Source organism: Lathyrus oleraceus, chromosome 3, assembly GCF_024323335.1.
Source record: "Lathyrus oleraceus cultivar Zhongwan6 chromosome 3, CAAS_Psat_ZW6_1.0, whole genome shotgun sequence".
Classification (NCBI taxonomy): Eukaryota; Viridiplantae; Streptophyta; class Magnoliopsida; order Fabales; family Fabaceae; genus Lathyrus; species Lathyrus oleraceus.
Genome location: NC_066581.1, coordinates 278,247,464 through 278,267,066, shown reverse-complemented (window position 1 = coordinate 278,267,066; position 19,603 = coordinate 278,247,464). Strand labels below are relative to the sequence as shown.

Genomic DNA, 19,603 nt, shown 5'->3' with positions numbered 1-19,603 from the left:
GATTTCCCTTTACGGTTTTACCCGTCTCGTTCATTTTTTGACGGACTTAAGGCGAGGCGGGGTTGGCGGCCCATTTTGCCATCCTTAAGAAATCTGAGATTTTAGGTATTTTTTGATTTAGGAGAAAAAAAGGGAAATAAAAGAATTTTATACCATCAGTTAATCCTATATGTTGGATATTAAAATAAGTTTGACTTTTATTTTAAAAGTCTATAAAATAATGCAAACGGATGATAGTGATCAATCGATAATATAAATCTTTTTACACTGACAATGCATAGTACTTAATCTCTTTTACCTTAAATAAAATAGCTTGTTAAATTACTTATTAATTTATTTAACTAGTCTCACTAATACATTAATTAGTGTCACTTTAAATAAGAAAAAATAATAAACAAACTTGGGATTGTTTGTGTTGACAGTAGGGGTGTGCATGGATCATGAACCAAATCAAATTGAACCATATATATGGTTCGGTTTGGTTCTTAAAACCATTTTCATAAAACCAATTTATTTTTTTGAAATCGGTTTATAAGTGGATCGGTTCGATTTTAAACCGGTTTTTCAAAAAAAAAAATTAGTTAAAAATAAATAGTTTTAAATCAATTTCTTTAAAACCAATTTTTTATTTTCTTAAAAAAATCAATTTCAAAACCAATTTCATAAAAAGAATAGTTTTATTTTCACTAATTTTATTTTCTTTTAACTCACTTTTTTATTTTCACTAATTATAAAACTATTTTATATAAAAAAAATATTTATTTTAAAAAATTACTTTAAGTTTGACTTCTATAATCACCACAAATAATATCTCGACTAAAAACAATTCCAAAGTATGATGTGTTATATAAAAACGGGGATAAAATAAAATAATTATGAATCATATCTCTATAAATCGTAATTGTTCATAAAATAAATAACTCATCAAAAAAATTATTCAAATTTCTAAAATCTCTCATAATTGTCCGTAAACAAATTTTATGAGGTTTTAAAATATTTTTTCTTTTAAAATTTAAAAAACATAAAAAAACAAATTTTATGAAAGAAATACTAACTACTAACTAGGGTTTATTATTTAAGGAATGATTTCTTTGCATCTTCTTCCAATTTTCCGATTCTGCTATTCCACTATTACTCGAATGCAGTTTCCTCTTGAAGATGTCGAAGAAGAGCGTTCATCTTCCCGAGGAACTGATCATTGAAATTCTGTTGAGATTGACGGTGAAGACTCTACTACGATGCAAGTGCGTCTGTAAATCATGGCTCTCTCTCATCTCTAATCCCAATTTTGCAACTTCACACTTTCAACTTGCCGCCTCACCCACAAATAAACTTGTCTGCTTAGGAAATAATTCTGAAACCCTATCCATTGATTTTAATGCATCTCTTAACGATGAATCTTCATATGCTTCGCTAAGCTATGATTTTCTGCCCGGTGGATCATGTCCTGATATTGTAGGTTCCTGCAGAGGCTTTATATTTTTGGACGCTTACACAAACTTCTATCTATGGAATCCATCCACCCGTGTCCACACTAAAATACCCACCTCTCCTATAACCAATCTCCCCGATTCCTATATTAACACTTATCTGTATGGTTTTGCATACGACCGTTCAACTGATGATTACTCGATAGTTTTGGGTTCCTGTGATTCTCGTGCTTTCGATTATAGGGTACCTTGTTCCATTTGCTTTGAGATTTTCTCATTGAGACCTAATAAGTGGAAACATATTGAGCTTGAGGCTTATTTGATTATTTACTTTCGATATCATTCTAATACCGGGTTACTCTTGAATGACTCTATTCATTGGATGGTTCATAATTACGACGAAACCTTAACGGACGATATTATTGAGGTTATTATTGCCTTTGATTTAAAGGAAAGCAAAATGTCAAAGATAGCCCTGCCATATGGTTTTGATTCTAAAGATGATTCTAGTAACCATGATTTGCTGGTATTTGGCGGACTTATCAGTGCATCGATTGTGGAGATGCATACAATTAAGATATGGGTGATGAAAAAATATGCAGTGCATTCATCTTGGACTAAGATTCTTGAGTTTTCTGTTGATCCTGCTTTGCACGGTTCTTTATCCATAGTATGCTTTACAAATTGTGGTGATATAATTGGAAAAGATGATGAAGGTGGATTGATCAAGTTTAATGACAAAGGAAAGCTGCTGGAGCATCACTCTGGTCCTAAGAGCATAGACTCAAAAACATTCGAAATGGCGGTGTATACAGAGTCTCTGCTTTCACTCCCATGTGGCATTGAGCAGGTCTAAGAAGCAATGACTCAGACTCAGAGAAGCAATCATTGATTTGATGCTGGTAACTGATCCTCTCTGCCTCAAAAGCAGTTAAGTGGAATTTATTCTAATGAATGTTGATTTTACATTTATCTGAATCTTTAGGGTTCTTAAATGGTTAGTATTTATTTGATTAAAACAAATGCATTGTTCTAGTAACTTATTTGGCAGTTTTTGGGCTTACTTTTATCTTCCAAAATTGAGCATGATGCGTTTGAAACCACATTAGGTTTTGAGTTTCCTAGTTGGCTATCAAATGTGCTTATTTGTTTTGTTTTGTGGTGCATTTATTTCACTTTGTGGAAATTCAGAGTTCTATCAATGATGCCTAATTTATAAAAACTGGTCAGAAGGTTGTGTGATGCTTGATAACATGTACACACTGATTTTGGAATCGACATTGTTGTCCATGATATTTGTTCCTTACAGTCACATGTAACTCAAATCAGAGTGAAATACATGATTTTGTTACACCTGGAGTTGCTGATTTGAAATCTAATTGCGTGAATAGATAGAAAGGTTCCGAATTTCCCCAAAAAAAATCAGCAAATCCACTTTCATAGACTAATATGGATATCCATCTTATAAGAGAAATGATTAAGAGTGCGTATCATCAGAGAAAGGAATTCACTTGGATAATATGAGTGTTGTATCTTACAATCCCTATCTTTTGATGAGGCATCAAGGACCTATAAATAGTGACTATTGTAACAAGTCAAATGCCACAACATATACTCCGTCCGTTCCTTATAAGTGTCACTTTCTTATAAAAAAAAATTGTTTCTTTTTAATTGTCACTTGCAAAGTTCAAGGTAATAGTAATTGCAATTTTGTCAAAATTACCCCTAGATAATGATTGCAGAGAGAGAAAAAGTAAAGTGAATGTAATAAATAATTAAGGGTATTATAAGTAAAAGAAGAATTATTGTTTGAAAAGTAACAATAATGATTAGTTTTTTTGGTATGTGTAAAAAGTCAAAAAATGACACTTAAAAAGGAACGGAGGGAGTAACATATTTGTTTAAATATGGCAACAAAGTCCTAGACAGAACAAACATTCAAATTATTACTAATGATTCGGGTGCTTCGCAACAATCACCACCATTTTATGAAACCAAGTGATATTGTGATTTTGGATTGATGAAAATGGCCGCCAATTTTACGATTAGGACTTCATCTTTTAAGAATTAAGATAGAACTAATGATATTGTCAACTACAATGAATGGATATTCCCAATGTTTATTGTTTAGTTCGAGAAAAATTAAAAATATACATAGAGAAAGTAAGTATTTCATTTATGTTGAATTTCCAACAAAAATCTGTTTATTTTGGTAAAGATTGTTGAGAAAGGGACTCTAAACATAAGACGGAGGTGCACATTGATATTTTGAGATCGAGATTAAATTTAAAATCTTTTTAGTTTGAAATCAATTTATGTTAGTCAAAAAGATTAAGCATAAGCTGAGATAAAACATCAGGGAAGAAAGAAGAGGGAGCTGAAGAGGAAAGAAAATAAATGATAAAAAATTAAAGAAATAGAGTTAGAGATAGGGATGACAAAAAAATTCATATCTGCAGATAAAATTTTATAATAGATACATATATAAATTTAAGGGTAATGCTAACTTGTGTCCCAATGACACATGTTAAGAAACCCACAAATAGAAAATTTATATTGAAAAAATAAATAAGATTATTAATTATAAGTTTCTAATAAATTCAATACATAATTTTCAAGAATTTGTTTCTATATTATCTCTTAACTTGTACCCAAGGGCACAAGTTAACATTACCCTAAATTTAATAATTGTTGTATTTACGGATATCCCTAGCCGTTAAAAAATTATTTAAATATCATTTATTTATCCTACTTTATCTTTTCATCTTTTGAGTTCACTTTTTTTTTTTAAATTCTTTGAAGAAATTTTTTCACATTCCATACGAATTTTATTTGACCATTTCATATTTAAACTTCTATATTTCATCCACCACTTTTGATCTATCTATAAAGATCCTGATTCCTAATATATAGGCTGCTTCACCCAGGTCCTTCATAGAAAAACATTTCCCCAACCAAGACTTTACTTGTTGTAGGGTAGGGACATCGTTTTCAATAAGTAATATGTCATCTACATATAATACCGTGAAGACGATCATGCTCCCACTAACCTTCTTGTAGACACAAGGTTCATCTTCATTCTTGATGAATCCATATTTTTTTACTATTTCATCAAAACGAAGATTCCAGCTTTTGGAAGCTTTCTTCAATCCATAGATTGATCTTTGTAACTTACATATCTTTTGAACTTCTTCTGGTATGTCAAATCCTTCAGGTTGTGTCATGTACACATCCTCAAGAAGATTCCCATTAAGGAAAGCAATTTTGACATCCATCTGCCATATTTCATAATCATGATATGTAGCGATAGCAAGTAAAATCCGAACATATTTAAGCATTGCAACTGGTGAAAAAGTTTCATCATAGTCAACCCCATGAATTTGTTTATATCCTTTTGCAACCAGTCTTGCCTTATAGGTATGAACCTTACCATCCATGTCAGTCTTCTTTTTGAAGACCCACTTGCATCTTATAGGGTTAACTCCTATAGGAGGCTCTACCAAGGTCCAAACTTGGTTTGTGTACATGGAATCCATTTCAGATTTCATGGCTTCTAGCCACTTCTCAGACTCAGGACCAGTTATGGCCTCTTGGTAGGTCATATGCTCATGTTGATCCATGAGTAATACATCACCTTGATCAGTTATGAGATATCCATATCTCTCAGGTAAGTGACGTATCCTACTTGACCTACGCTGATCTTGTTCTACTTGAGTAGGTTGCTCTTCCACAACTACTTGTGTTTCCTGCTCTAATTCCTCCATAGGTGTATCAATGCTTTGTGATTCTTGAATTTCTTCAAGCTCTACTTTCCTCCCACTGATTCCTTTGGAAATAAAATCCTTTTCTAGGAAAACTCCAGTTCGAGCGACAAACACTTTGCCCTCAGAAGGATTGTAGAAGTAATACCCTCTTGTTTATTTAGGATACCCCATAAATAAGCATTTGTCAGATTTGGGCTCAAGCATAGTTGAAATTTGTCGTCTCACATAAACTTCGCAACCCCAAATCTTCATGTAAGACATATGTGGTTTGTTACCACTCCATGTCTCATATGGTATCTTCTCAACCTTTTTGGATGGAACACGGTTAAGTGTGTAAGTTACTGTTGTAATACCCCAAAATTTACCTCACTTTTTCATGGAAGCTTGGGATTATGTTTCACATTGCATTAGCATCATACTAGGTCATACTCATTGCATACTGCATTAGTGACTTGGAAATCAGGGTTTGATGATCACTCCTTAACAGAAGGAGCCCACACAAATCAAGGTTGAGAATTGGACTTCATCTCCCAAGTATACAAGTCTCAAGGGCTTCAAGGGGGTCCAAGTGTCTTATTATGGTTCTCAGTTCATCAGTGGAAGATTCAGAGCTCTCAGAGTGTGCATCTGCATTTAATCAGAAATCAGGGTTTCATGGCTATCTGCAACAGGCAAGGTTTGGTTGGAAGTGAAGGGGCTCATTCATGTCATTATTAGAGAGGCATCTTGGCCTAAGAAGATCCACAATTATCTCACAAATATCCATTGGCAATCAGTGCAATCAATTTCTGATCATTTTTGCCCTAAAACTAGGGTTTGGTATAAAATCGATTTATTTCTGATTCCTTGGGTGAAACTCTTTTCCATGGCCCTCCATATGTCCACAAGGGTCTACATACAAAAAATCAGCTCTTTATTTGAGCCAGAGGTGCTTCAATTGATCAATGGAATCAGGAATCAGATAGTTTGGGAAAAGTCAAATGTGGGGCCAGAAAAGTCAACTCCTAACATTTTGAAAGTGGAATCTCAAAATTTATGTCTAAGGGAGCCTACATGTGAAATTTGATCAAGGTTGGATCATGGATTCATCATTTAATCAGGAGTTGGAAAAGTTACTAAATTTGGAAATAGTTGACTTTCCATTTAAGGCAAGTTTTTATGGTTTTTGCACCCACTTTAAGCCCATTTTCCATCAAGATGCAAGCTCCATTTGAAAATTTCTCCAACATGAAAGTTGTTCCTCTTGTTCCAAGATTTATAGAGATATAAAGTTTGTTTCATTTGGATTAGAATTGAGAAAGTTATGTTTGGTCAAAGTGAGACATTATTTTAAGACACTTAGAAAATTTTCTAAGTCCAAAATTTGCAAAATTTGTCAAGACTTATGGGCCAGATTTCTTGCACTTCAAGGCATCTTTTGAAAATACTTTCTTCATGACAGTTGTACCTTGCTATGTCCTCTTTCACATCCTTTTGGAATCATCCCATTTGGATCATTGGTTTGAAAGATACACTCATCTAAAGTTGGTATCATAGACTGAATTTTTTGACAGCATTTAGGTCAAACTGACCCAACCATTTTGCAGCTATGGAACCTGAACTTTATGGCCATTTTTCACCTCTTTCCACTCATAATTTTAACTTGTGTTTAACATGAAAAATGTTAAGTTCCATGCCCTCTTCCTACTGTTTGCATTGCCTTGCCATTTGATTGTGTATTCATCAAGATATATAGCTTCAAAGTCACCCTGTTGGACTTATTTCCATGCCATGCTGCACAAACCAACCCACATGCTTTTCCTCATTTGGTCATACACTTTTATGCTCACTCACTTAAGTTTTACCACATTTAGCCATTTCTTTTCACACCTCATTTTTGCATATTATGCTCATGAATCCAAACCAAATACCTCAAGCCCATTTAAGACACTTTAACCCTACATATTTAAACATCAAAAAAACCTAACTTGAAGAGTGGTGGCTGCAAAAGTTTAGAGCAAGCAAGGCAAGGAGCAAGAAATCCATCTCATTCCAGTTCCATTTCACAAGTTTGCAAAGCACCTCATTTTCCATTTTCCTCCATCTTCAAGGGGCAGTGGACCTTGCATCCACTAGGTACCTTCACTTCTCCATTTTTATGACCATATATCCATGTTTATCATAATGTTTACCATTGTTCATTACTATTCTTTCATGCTTACCATCCATATTTCATGTTATTTTTCATTTATGTCATGACTTGTTCCATGCTTATTTGCCATGTTAATACCATGCCATGATTGTTTGTAAAGCCCTCAACATGAAGCATGTTCATTAAATTGGAGTTTGTGACATTATTTTTTATTAAATCCGTGTGCATGAGTCTCCCTTGCTGTTCACTTTTCTCTATGTTAAAGTCACTATTTTTCATAAAACAAGATACCATTGTGTTTTACTCGTTTCAAACTTAAACTTTGCTTTTTACATCATCTCATTTGGAGCACCATAGCATGAGATATTCTGGTTGGAAGTTGGAGGAAATTTGTCCGCATTTTCGCGTTTTATGCATGGCTTTTAGGCTTTTTTTCATGCTGCATGAGAACATAATGCATGGCGCTCTGTAAGCTGCCCGATCGCGCGTCCAGCTCATGATCACAACCGTCCAACCATTGTTTTGTCTTTTAGTGTTTAAGTGGAAAGTGGACCGGTTGATATTTGTTACATAGGTTTAATTTAAATGAACATTTTTATTTTGGTCACATGCTGAATATCACTTGGGTCGTGGGCTTCCAGCACCTGCTATTCACACCTCACGCCGTGCCAGGCCCATTAACCCACTCACATTCTCTTTTCATTTCCTTTATTTTTATTCATTCTTTTTTCTATTTTGTTTTAATTCTAAATAGACTTCAACGAGTCATTTGAGACGAAGAAGTTGATGCTTACTAAAACCTAAACTCGTTCATGGTTTAGAAATGTTTAGCCACTAGATCTGTTTGCTGATAACGCGAAAATACATCAGATATTTACCTTGATTTACACTCAAAGATCATACCATTTTAATTAATATCCCGATTATTCCGCAAGTATTCGAGTTGTTTTTGCAAGTATTTAAATCTCCAAGCATTAATGAGCAAAATGAAGAAAAGGAAGAAAAAGAAGAAGAAACAGATGAGAAAGCACAGGAAAAAGCAGAAAACCAGAATGCAGAATTTGTTGATGTGACGACCGTCACAAGCTTCATGACGACCGTCATGACCCAGCCCGTGACGACCGTCACAGGCCCATGATGAACGTCACACGACCAAGTTTTACGCTGAGAAACAGTCAACCAGAGGCACCAAAACGTGCCTAAATTCTCTTCAACCGCTTGACTCCCCCGGAGATTCCTCATTCAACGAGTCTTCCTTAATTTTCTCAACCGCCAAGACCTACCAAGGCATTATATAAAGGACCAAAGTTGGAAAAATTGGGACATCTACACTTACGCTCTGCAATTAAATTTTACAGCATTCTAGCTTTTTAGTTATTTTCTTTTCAGTAACTTTGTTTCCGTTGCCTTAGTTCATTTGCCATTCTTTTTAGAATTTCCTTTTTCCCTTTTCATTTCCGTCTTCCAGTTAGCCATAGTAGTAGTTTCCTACACTGGGGAACTACTGCACTTTATTTAATTTTAGTAAGCAATTTGTATTGAAGAAGCAGAACCTACCGACTTATGGAGGACTGCTCAAGTACTCAGAGATTCGCTATACTCTGTTACTTCAATTGCCAGGTTTTTATTAAATTATTATTATTATTGCCCAATTATTATTATAATTATGTGTGCCGCAATGTTAATCTATTCATGCTCTGTGTTTGCTTTATTTAACATGTCCGGCTAAATTACCGGTATCGGTATGTAACAATTTAATTAGATGTGATTTAATAATAATCGGTGGAAACTCTTTTTCTCAAACAATCTTTTAGGCCGAGGTTTTTAATTTAAGTTTAATTAACTTTATCACAAAAGCGTGAGAAGCTATTTAATACGGTTTTGCCACGAGAGTGGGAAATTAACTAAGGTGAGAACCAACAATTGCAAGAGCGTGAGGCTCGAGCTGGATAGTAAAAATTAGGCATTGAGTTTAAAAACAGCGAGAGCACTTTAAAAGCAATTAGAACTTATTTATTTTCAAAAAGTAATTTTAACTTCAAATGGGCAGCGAGAGCGTACATTTTGACTTAAAGCTATAGGCCGAATCAACAATCACGAGAGTGTGAGATAAAGCTTTTTAAATAAATATTTTCTACTGAGAGATATTTGGCATTTAAACTATTCCCTATGACTTATCGAATCCCTGACAAATAATGCGTTGCATACTGATTCCTTCCATCAATTCTTTCTTAAAACTAAATTTCCCTTAGATTTACTATTCTGCCCCCGAACTTCTACTAATCATTCCCTTAGCTAAACATAGTGACGTTAGTAACACTAGTTTGACCATAGGTCCCTGTGGGATCGATATCTTTTAAAACTAAAGCGACTGGACTGTGCACTTGCAGTCAAGTACCCGATAGACTATATTTTATATATAGTCACAACAAGCATCAAGTTTTTGGCGCCGTTACCGGGGATTTGTTTTAGTCGAATAGTGCGATTCTTTCGTTGCACGGTATAAACTAAGGTAAAAATAAAAACTAATTTACTCTCCCTTATTTCCCCCGATTGTATGCCAAGTACTCGCTCACAAGGCGATAACTTAGCATCACCAGTCCCAGAATTAGAGCGTTTCTTATACGTAAGACGCCGAATACACGAATATCAACAAAAGTACGATATTCCCGATATCTTCTCTCCTCCTAAACCAGAAGAAAAACCAACCATGGCTGAAGAAGGACCACATAATCGTCCTCTTAAATTCTACGCTACCCCGTCCCAACAAGAACCTCACAACAACATTGTTGCCCCCGCTATCAATCGAAACGATTTCGAGCTGAAATCTTCACTATTATCATTCGTCCAACAACATCAATTTGCTGGAAATCCTACGGACGATCCTAATGAACACTTGACCAAGTTTGTGCAGTACGCAGACACTGTAAAGGCGAAAGGTGTATCTCAAGATGCGATAAGATTGCGCCTCTTTCCTTTCTCACTAAGGGACAGAGCTTGGGCTTGGTTGCAATCCTTACCATCCAACTCCGTTACAACATGGGAAGAATTGAAGAACGTTTTCTTATCCCGATATTTTCCGCCAAGCAAAACTGCTATGTTGAGAGCTCAAGTCAACGAATTCAGGCAAAAAGATGTGGAATCTCTCTACAAAGCGTGAGAGAGATACAAGGACATGATGAGGATATGTCCACATCACGGTCTCGAAGACTGGGTGATCATTCACACATTTTACAATGGGCTTCTATATAACACAAGACTGGCAATAGACGCTGCCACGGGCGGTGCACTTATGGACAAGCCATACAACGAAGCCTATCAACTCATTGAAAACATGGCCCAGAACCATTGCCAATGGGGAGGTGAAAGAGCTCCAGTGGAAAAGTCCCAGACAAAGGGTGGAATGTACGAAATCAGTAGCCTTGACCATGTTCATGCAAAGGTAGATGCCCTTGTTCAAAAATTAGATAACTTGACCATACCACCCACAACCATCATGTTTCCTGTAACTCCAAACTGTGAGTTATGTGGAAACCCTGGACACACTGCACAAGAATGTCAAATATTAGTAGGAGTCCCAACCGATCAAGTGAATTACACATAAGGAAATCCTTATTCGAATACCTACAACCCAGGTTGGAAAAACCATCCTAATTTCTCGTATAAGAATAACAACGCCCTATATGCACCTGGCCAAGCACTAGCTGTTCCGCCTGGATATCAAAAGCCAGCTAATAATGCTCCTAACATGCCTAGGAAGTAAAATCTCGAATTAATGATGGAAAGCTTCATAGCTACCCAAGCTCAGACGAACAAAGACTTCTTGAACTAAAACATACATACTAGCGAGCAACTTAAACAACTAGCGAGCAAAGTAGACGCCTTAGCCACCCACAATAAAATGCTTGAAACACAGATTTCACAAGTGGCTCAACATCAAGCATCTACAACCGCTCCAGTTGGAACATTCCCTGGACAGCCGCAACCGAATCCAAAAGGACATGCAAATACCGTTATACTGAGGAGTGGAAAAGAAATAGACGGACCCATAGGTCCAAGACTTCAAAACCCTGCCATGTACCAAAAACCAGACAAAACCTCAATCGAGAAGGTGAATGAACTAAAGGAAACAGAAGATAATACCCGAGAGGCCGAAGAGAAAGAAAAACCTTATGTGCCTCCACCTCCTTATAAACCACCCATTCCGTATCCCCAAAGATTCAAAAGTTCTAAAACTGCGAGTCAATTTAGGAAATTTGTTGAACTTCTAAAGCAACTAAACATTACGATACCCTTTACAGAAGCCATCACACAAATGCCCTCCTATGCCAAATTTCTTAAGGAAATCCTATCCAATAAGAAAAAGATTGAGGATAACGAAACAGTTACACTTACTGCAGAGTGTAGCGCAATAATCCAAAATAACATGCCTCCTAAACTAAAAGACCCAGGTAGTTTTTCCATACCTTGTGTCATTGGAAAATTCGTCATAGACAAAGCTCTATGCGATCTAGGAGCCAGCATTAGTGTAATGCCCTTAACCATCTGTAAAAGGCTTAATATGGGAGAATTAAGACCGACCAAGATGTCTGTTCAATTAGCTGACCACTCAATCAAATATCCTGTCGGTATACTAGAGAATGTCCCCGTACGTGTAGGACAATTCTATATTCCTACAGACTTCATAATCATGGACATCAAAGAAGATGCCAGTACACCTATCATACTAGGAAGGCCATTCTTGGCTACCGCCGGAGCCATAATAGACGTAAAGAGAGCTAAGCTGACATTCAAAGTTGGAGAGGAAAAGGTTGAATTCATCTTGACCCAATTCTTACAAGCGCCAGCTATAGACGACACCTGTTATCTACTTGATGTCATAGACGAGTGCGTGAGAGAGATGGAGATGCAAGAAACCACATACTCTGATATAATGAAAATCCAAATCCCTCCAATCTTTGAAGACGATAATTGGCATGAACCATACCAAAACAAAAGTCTAAGAGAATGCTTAGCACTTACACCCAACCACATGCCATGCCCAAAGAAACCTGACTTGGAGTTAAAAGCACTACCAAAGAACATAAGATACGAATTCCTAGACACTGAACTGAAAAGACCAGTAATAGTCAACGTTGACTTGGGACAGATGGAAACTGAGAAGTTACTAGATGTCCTAAGAAAATATCAAACTGCGTTAGGATATAACATCGCCGATCTAAAAGGAATAAGTCCTTCTATCTGTATGCATCACATTATGCTAGAGGAAGATTGTAAAACCTCTAGAGAACACCAGAGAAGGATCAACCCAATCCTAAGTACGGTAGTCAAGGATGAAGTAAAGAAACTTCTAGACGCTGGAATCATATACCCGATCTCCGATAGTCAATGGGTTAGCCCCGTTCATGTAGTACCCAAAAAAGGGGGTGTTACAGTCGTTAAGAATAAAAAGGGAGAATCTATAGCATAGAGAGTTGTGACCGGAAGTAGAATGTGCATCGACTATAGAAAACTAAACAAAGCCACTCGGAAAGATCATTTCCCTCTACCCTTCATTGACCAAATGCTTGAACGATTGGCTAAGCATTCTCACTTCTGCTATCTAGACGGTTATTCAGGATTCTTTCAAATCCCAATCCATCCCGACGACCAAGAAAAGACTACCTTCACATGCCCTTATGGTACATTCTCCTACCGACGAATGCCATTTGGATTATGCAATGCTCCCGCAACATTTCAAAGATGCATGATGGCAATCTTCGCCGATTTTATAGACGACATCATGGAAGTCTTTATGGATGATTTTTCTGTTTGTGGGCAGAGTTTTGAAGGATGTCTATCAAACCTTGAAATGGTACTCGAAAGATGTGTAAAGGTAAACCTCGTTTTAAACTGGGAGAAATGCCATTTCATGGTTCAACAAGGAATCGTGTTAGGTCACGTGGTATCTGACAGAGGAATTGAAGTAGACAAAGCTAAGATCGAAATCATAGAGAACCTTCAACCTCCGAAAACCGTTCGAGAAATACGAAGCTTTTTAGGACATGCCGGTTTCTACCGACGTTTTATCAAAGATTTCTCGAAAATTACCAAGCCACTTACAGGATTATTAATGAAAGACGCTGAGTTTATATTTGATGAAAAATGTTTAACAGCGTTCAACCAACTAAAAACATCTTTAATCACCGCACCCATAATTCAACCACCTGATTGGAGATTACCTTTCGAAATCATGTGTGATGCGAGTGACTACGCAGTAGGCGCAGTACTAGGACAAAGAAAGGATAAGAAGCTTCATTCTATTTACTATGCAAGTAGAACACTAGATCCAGCCCAAATGAACTACACCACCAATGAAAAGGAACTTCTAGCCGTCGTGTTTGCTTTGGAAAAATTTCGTTCCTACCTAGTAGGGGCAAAAATTATCATCTATACCGACCATGCCGCTATTGTAAGAACAAAATTTGTTCTACAATAGAATTCCAGGATTTTGATGATAACAAAGGATGAAACCAAAAATGGCACCCTAACGAAATTTTTCTAAGTGTGTAGGACTCTGAACAACAATAAAGGACTCTGATCATTTTATCAGATACAAAGTACTAGTAGATCAGACGCATCTGAGGAAGAAGTGCACCCAAGAAGTTCTGAATCTGAGCAAAGCAAGACAGTAAAAAGAACCAGAAGCTCTAAACATCCACTGGTCTTAGTTCTGATGATCTAGAAGACTAGTACTCTGAGAAGCTCTGATGAAACTTCAACATAATCTCCTTTTGACTCATGACTCCGACATAAAGACTCTGATGAAGATTCACCAAATCTAGAAAGAGTAACGAAAAGAAATTCTCAATATGGAAAGGAAGTATTTTTAGAAAGAAGTTATTCAGGGAGGCAAAATGGTTATGGCAAGAAACACAGAAGTAATGACATTGAATGCTCATCAAAGACCAATATTTTGTCATCACTCCAACGGTCCTTCTCACTACTATATAAAGGACAACCTACCTCTTTGAGAGACACAACAACAACGCACAGAAAAAGTCATTCATATTTTCTCTCAACTTTTTCACGAGCTGCTGCTCATACGTGAAAACTCTTGCTCAAACTTTTTGCTGTAATACTTGCTTACTCTTAGAAGCACTTTATATTACAAATTTATTTTGCTAAATTGTTTTTGTTCCTCAAGTGACTCTGCGTAGTCTGTATACTTGAGAGGACTAAGAGATCATTCTCTTAGTTGTTTGGTTGTATTAATCTTTCAAGATTAGTGGATTAAGTCTTTTTTGAAGGCGAAATCACCTTGGTCGGGTGGATTGGAGTAGCTTTGTTATCTAAGCGAACCAGTATAAAATTCTGTGTGTTCTTATTTCTGAAAAAGCTTTTATTTTCTAAAACAATTCAAACCCCCCTTTCTTATTTTTCTCACCTTCAGTTGGTATCAGAGCTTTGGCTCTGTTATTGATTTTCTAATCAAACACTTAACAGTGTATAGAGATCCAGAACGAGAAAAAACTATGGCCAACACAAATGAAAGAGATAGTTACAACGCTAAGCCTCCAGTCTTTGATGGAGAGAAATTCGATTACTGGAAAGATAGAATTGAAAGTTTCTTTCTGGGCTACGACGCTGATCTCTGGGACATTGTCACAGTTGGATACATACCACCTGTAACAGATGCTGGAGTTGCCATTCCCAGAAGCAAAATGACAGATGATCAGAAGCGCGAATTCAAGAATCATCACAAAGCCAGAATGATACTTCTCAATGCCATATCCTATAATGAGTATGAAAAAATCACCAACAGGGAAATAACTAAAGAAATACTCGACTCCCTGAGGATGACTCATGAAGGAAACTCTCAGGTCAAAGAAACAAAGGCTCTGGCTCTAATCCAGAAATATGAAGCCTTCAAAATGGAGGATGATGAAGCTGTAGAGGTAATGTTTTCTAGATTTCAAACTCTAATTGCAGGTCTCAAAGTGCTAGATAAAGGATACACAACTACAGACCATGTCAAAAAGATAGTCAGAAGCTTGCCAAAGAAGTGGAGACCCATGGTCACAACCTTAAAGCTATCAAAGGATTTGAACAATATCAACCTTGAAGAACTTGTCAGTTCACTCAGAAGTCATGAGATAGAACTGGAGGAAGACGAGCCTCAAAAGAAGATCAAGTCTGTAGCACTAAAGTCCAGATCTGAAAGGCGCAAGTCTGACAGAAACAAAGCCTTCCAGGCCGAAGCAGAAGACATTGATGACTCTGAAAAGGAAGATTCTGACGATGAGGAAGAATTATCCCTTCTGACCAGAAGAGTAAAACAACTCTGGAGAAAAAGGAATAATAACTTCAGAAAGCCAAGATCCAAAGGAGATCGATCAGAATCAACCTCAAAAGGTAAATCTAACAAAGATGTTACGTGTTATGAGTGTAAGGAAACAAGTCATTACAGAAACGAGTGTCCCAAGCTGAAGAAAGACAGTTCTAGAAAAGAGAACTTCAAGAAAAATTCCTTCAGAACCAAAAAGGGACTGATGGCTACCTGGGACGACAGTGAATCTGACTCATCAGAATCAGACTCTGATGAACATGCAAATGTGGCACTCATGGCTACCACCTCCAGAAATACTTCAGACGAAGAATCTGAATCTGAAGAGGTATTTTCTGAACTTTCTCGATCTGACCTAGAATCATGCCTATCTGAAACTCTAAACTCATATCAGAAACTCAAACAAAAATTTAAAGCTATAAAAGGTGTTCTTAAAGAAACACTAGAAGAATGTGGCAAACTTGAGATAACAATTCTAGAACTAAAAGATGAAAACAAAACCTTGATATTAGAAAGAGATTCAACAAAGAAAAATTGCTCAAAACTTGAAGAAGCGTTATCTCAAGCTCCACAAACTTCAAACACAATAATTTATGAATATGAAAAATCTTTTCAAAAGTTTCTGAAAAATGGGATAGAGAGGAGCAGAATGGCTTCCATGATCTATGGGGTCAGTCAGAAAAATAGAAGAGGAATTGGGTATGATCCTAGTGAAGATAAAACTTCTACTAATGACTAACCTAAATCTCCATTTTCCTATCACTATACACACACACAAGCACAACAATTTAATAATGCTAGAAAACCCAAAGTGTTAAGAAACTCTGGGAAAACTAATCACAAAGGACCCAAAAGATTCTGGGTACCAAAGGATAATATTGTTTATGTTGCAGATATCTTATGCAACAAAGTTAAAACACCACTCATGGTACCTGGACTCTGGATGCTCGCGACACATGACGGGAAGAAAGTATATGTTCCAAAAACTGGAACTTAAAGACGCTGAATTCGTAGGCTTCAGAGGAGATCAGAAAGGAAGGATCAGAGGCTCCAGAACTATTGGTAATGGTACTCTTCCCTCTATATCTGATGTTCTCTATGTAGAAGGATTAATGCATAATTTGTTATCAATAAGTCAATTAAGTGATAACGGGTATGATGTAATCTTCAATCAAAAAACATGTAAAGCCATAAATCAAAACAATGGATCTGTCCTATTCATTGGCAAGAGGAAAAACAATATTTATAAAATAAATCTTTCGGATTTAAAAGAACAAAATGTAAAATGTTTGATGTCTATTCATGAAGAGCAATGGGTATGGCATAGACGCTTAGGCCACATTAGCTTGAGAAAATTATCTCAGCTAAATAAACTCGAGTTAGTCCGAGGTCTACCTAAGCTGAAGTTTTCTTCAGATGCTCTATGTGAAGCATGTCAGAAAGGAAAATTTTCAAAATCATCTTTTAAAAAGAAAAATATTGTTTCTACCTCTAAGCCTCTGGAACTTCTTCACATTGATTTATTTGGTCTTGTGAAAACAACATCAGTCAATGGAAAGAAATATGGACTAGTCAATGGAAAGAAATATGGACATGGGTAAAATTCTTAAAGCACAAGAGTGAGTCTCACTCTGTATTCACTAGCTTCTGTTCCAAAGTGCAAAACGAATTTGACTCTAAAATCATCAGAGTCAGAAGTGATCATGGTGGGGAATTTGAAAATAATTTTTTTGAGGAATTATTTGATTCTAATGGAATATCCCATGATTTCTCCTGCCCTAGAACTCCACAACAAAATGGAGTTGTAGAGAGGAAGAATATGACACTCCAAGAGATGGCCATAACCATGACCAATGAAACAAACGTGGCTAAGCACTTTTGGACTGAAGCTGTAAATACAGCGTGTTATATTCAGAATAGAATCTCCATAAGACCTATTCTGGAGAAGACTCTCTATGAGATGTGTAAAGGAAGAAAACCCAACATTTCTTATTTTCATCCTTTTGGATGTTCCTGTTTTATTCTAAATACTAAAGAACATCTGAACAAGTTTGATTCTAAAGCACAAAAAGGTATTATGTTAGGATACTCAGAACGCTCTAAAGGCTACAGAGTATATAATACAGAAACCAAAATTGTGGAAGAATCAATTCATGTCAGATTTGATGATAAGCTTGACCCTGAAAAGTCAAAGCTAGTTGAGAAACTTGCAGATCTGGAGATTACTTTTGCAGGTTCTGACGAGAAGATCAAAGCTCCTGAAGCAACTGCCTCTCAAACCTCAGAAGGAACTAAATCCCCTGTAATCCCAAAGAAAGCTAAAAGTTTCCTCAACATATCTGAAGAGTTGATTCTGGGAAACAAGGATGAACCTATCCGAACTAGGTCTACCTACAAGGCACCTGAAGAAACTCCTCTGGGACTAGTATCTCTGATCGAGCCTACTTCCTGTGATGAGGCACTTCAAGATAGAGAATGGGTTCTAGCCATGCAAGAAGAGCTAGATCAATTCACAAAGAACGAAGTCTGGGATCTTGTTCCTAAACCTAAAGGCACTCACATTATCGGAACCAGATGGGTGTTCAGAAACAAGCTGAATGAGAAAGGAGAAGTTGTCAGAAACAAAGCTCGGCTGGTGGCTCAAGGTTACAGTCAACAAGAAGGGATTGACTACAATGAAACCTTTTCCCCAGTCGCCAGGTCAGAATCTATTCGCCTACTTGTCTCATTCGCTATAAATCATTCTATCAAACTGTATCAAATGGATGTCAAGAGTGCATTCCTTAATGGTTATATATTAGAAGAAGTGTATGTCAACCAACCCCCAGGTTTTGAAAATTCAAATTGTCCAGAACATGTTTTTAAACTTAAGAAATCTTTATATGGACTAAAACAAGCTCCCAGAGCTTGGTATGAAAGATTAAGTAATTTTCTTCTGGAACATGATTTTATCAGAGGGAAAGTTGACTCTACACTCTTCTGTAAAAACATTAATAATGATCTCATGATTTGCCAGATATACGTTGATGATATCATTTTTGGTTCAGCTAACGCCTCTGTATGTTAAGAATTCTCTGAGCTAATGCAGGCAGAATTCGAAATGAGCTTAATGCAAGAACTAAAGTTCTTTCTAGGAATTCAGATTAATCAAGCTTCGGAAGTCACCTACGTTCATCAAAGTAAATACATAAAAGACATTCTGAAGAAATTTGAAATGGCTGAATGCAAACCAGCTAAGACACCCATGCATCCAACTTGCATTCTTGAAAAAGAAGAAGTTAGTCAAAAGGTTTGTCAGAAGCTCTATTGTGGTATGATAGGCTCTCTTCTCTATCTAACTGCTACACGTCCTGATATTCTATTTAGTGTTTGTCTCTGTGCCAGATTCCAATCAGATCCTAGAGAATCTCACTTAACAGCAGTTAAGAGAATTCTCAGATATCTGAAAGGAACTCCTAACCTGGGCCTGGTGTATGAGAAAACATCAGAGTATAGACTATATGGTTTTTATGATGCAGATTACGCAGGAGACAGAATGGAACGAAAAAGTACATCTGGAAATTGTCAGCTCTTGGGAAAGAATCTGATATCCTGGGCCAGCAAAACACAATCAACCATACCGTTGTCTACTGCAGAAGCGGAATATATTTCAGCATCACTGTGCACTACCCAGATGCTCTGGATGAAGAATCAATTAGAGGATCTTCAAATCTTTGAGAGTAACATTCTTATCTTCTGTGACAATACTGCTGCCATTTGCTTAAGCAAGAATCCTATTTTGAACTCCAGAGCTAAGCACATAGAAATAAAACATCATTTCATTAGAGACTATGTTCATAAAGGGGTAGTAATATTGAAATTCATTGATACAGACCATCAATGGGCTGACATCTTTACCAAACCACTAGCTGAAGATAGATTCCTCTTCATCTTAAAGAATCTGAACATTCAA

At 36.5% G+C, this 19,603-nt stretch overlaps 2 protein-coding genes across 2 annotated transcripts; both read left to right on the top strand.

Moving 5' to 3' along the window:
• The first annotated feature begins 1,091 nt into the window (after positions 1–1,091).
• On the top strand, positions 1,092–2,480 carry LOC127129156 (F-box protein CPR1-like). Its single transcript, XM_051058439.1, has one exon. The coding sequence runs from the start codon at positions 1,159–1,161 to the stop codon at positions 2,284–2,286; it is 1,128 nt and encodes a 375-aa protein (XP_050914396.1). The 5' UTR covers positions 1,092–1,158; the 3' UTR covers positions 2,287–2,480.
• Positions 2,481–11,508: 9,028 nt separating this feature from the next.
• On the top strand, positions 11,509–12,186 carry LOC127130839 (uncharacterized; the record flags this gene model as incomplete). Its single annotated transcript, XM_051059801.1, has 2 exons — positions 11,509–11,652; positions 11,698–12,186. Coding segments are annotated over 2 exons (633 nt in total), but the record flags the coding sequence as incomplete, so codon positions are not given.
• Positions 12,187–19,603: the final 7,417 nt, after the last annotated feature.

Bases quoted from the DNA above. Each gene is read 5' to 3' on its own strand.
- LOC127129156 (XM_051058439.1), top strand. From the start codon at position 1,159: ATGTCGAAGAAGAGCGTTCATCTTCCCGAGGAACTGATCATTGAAATT.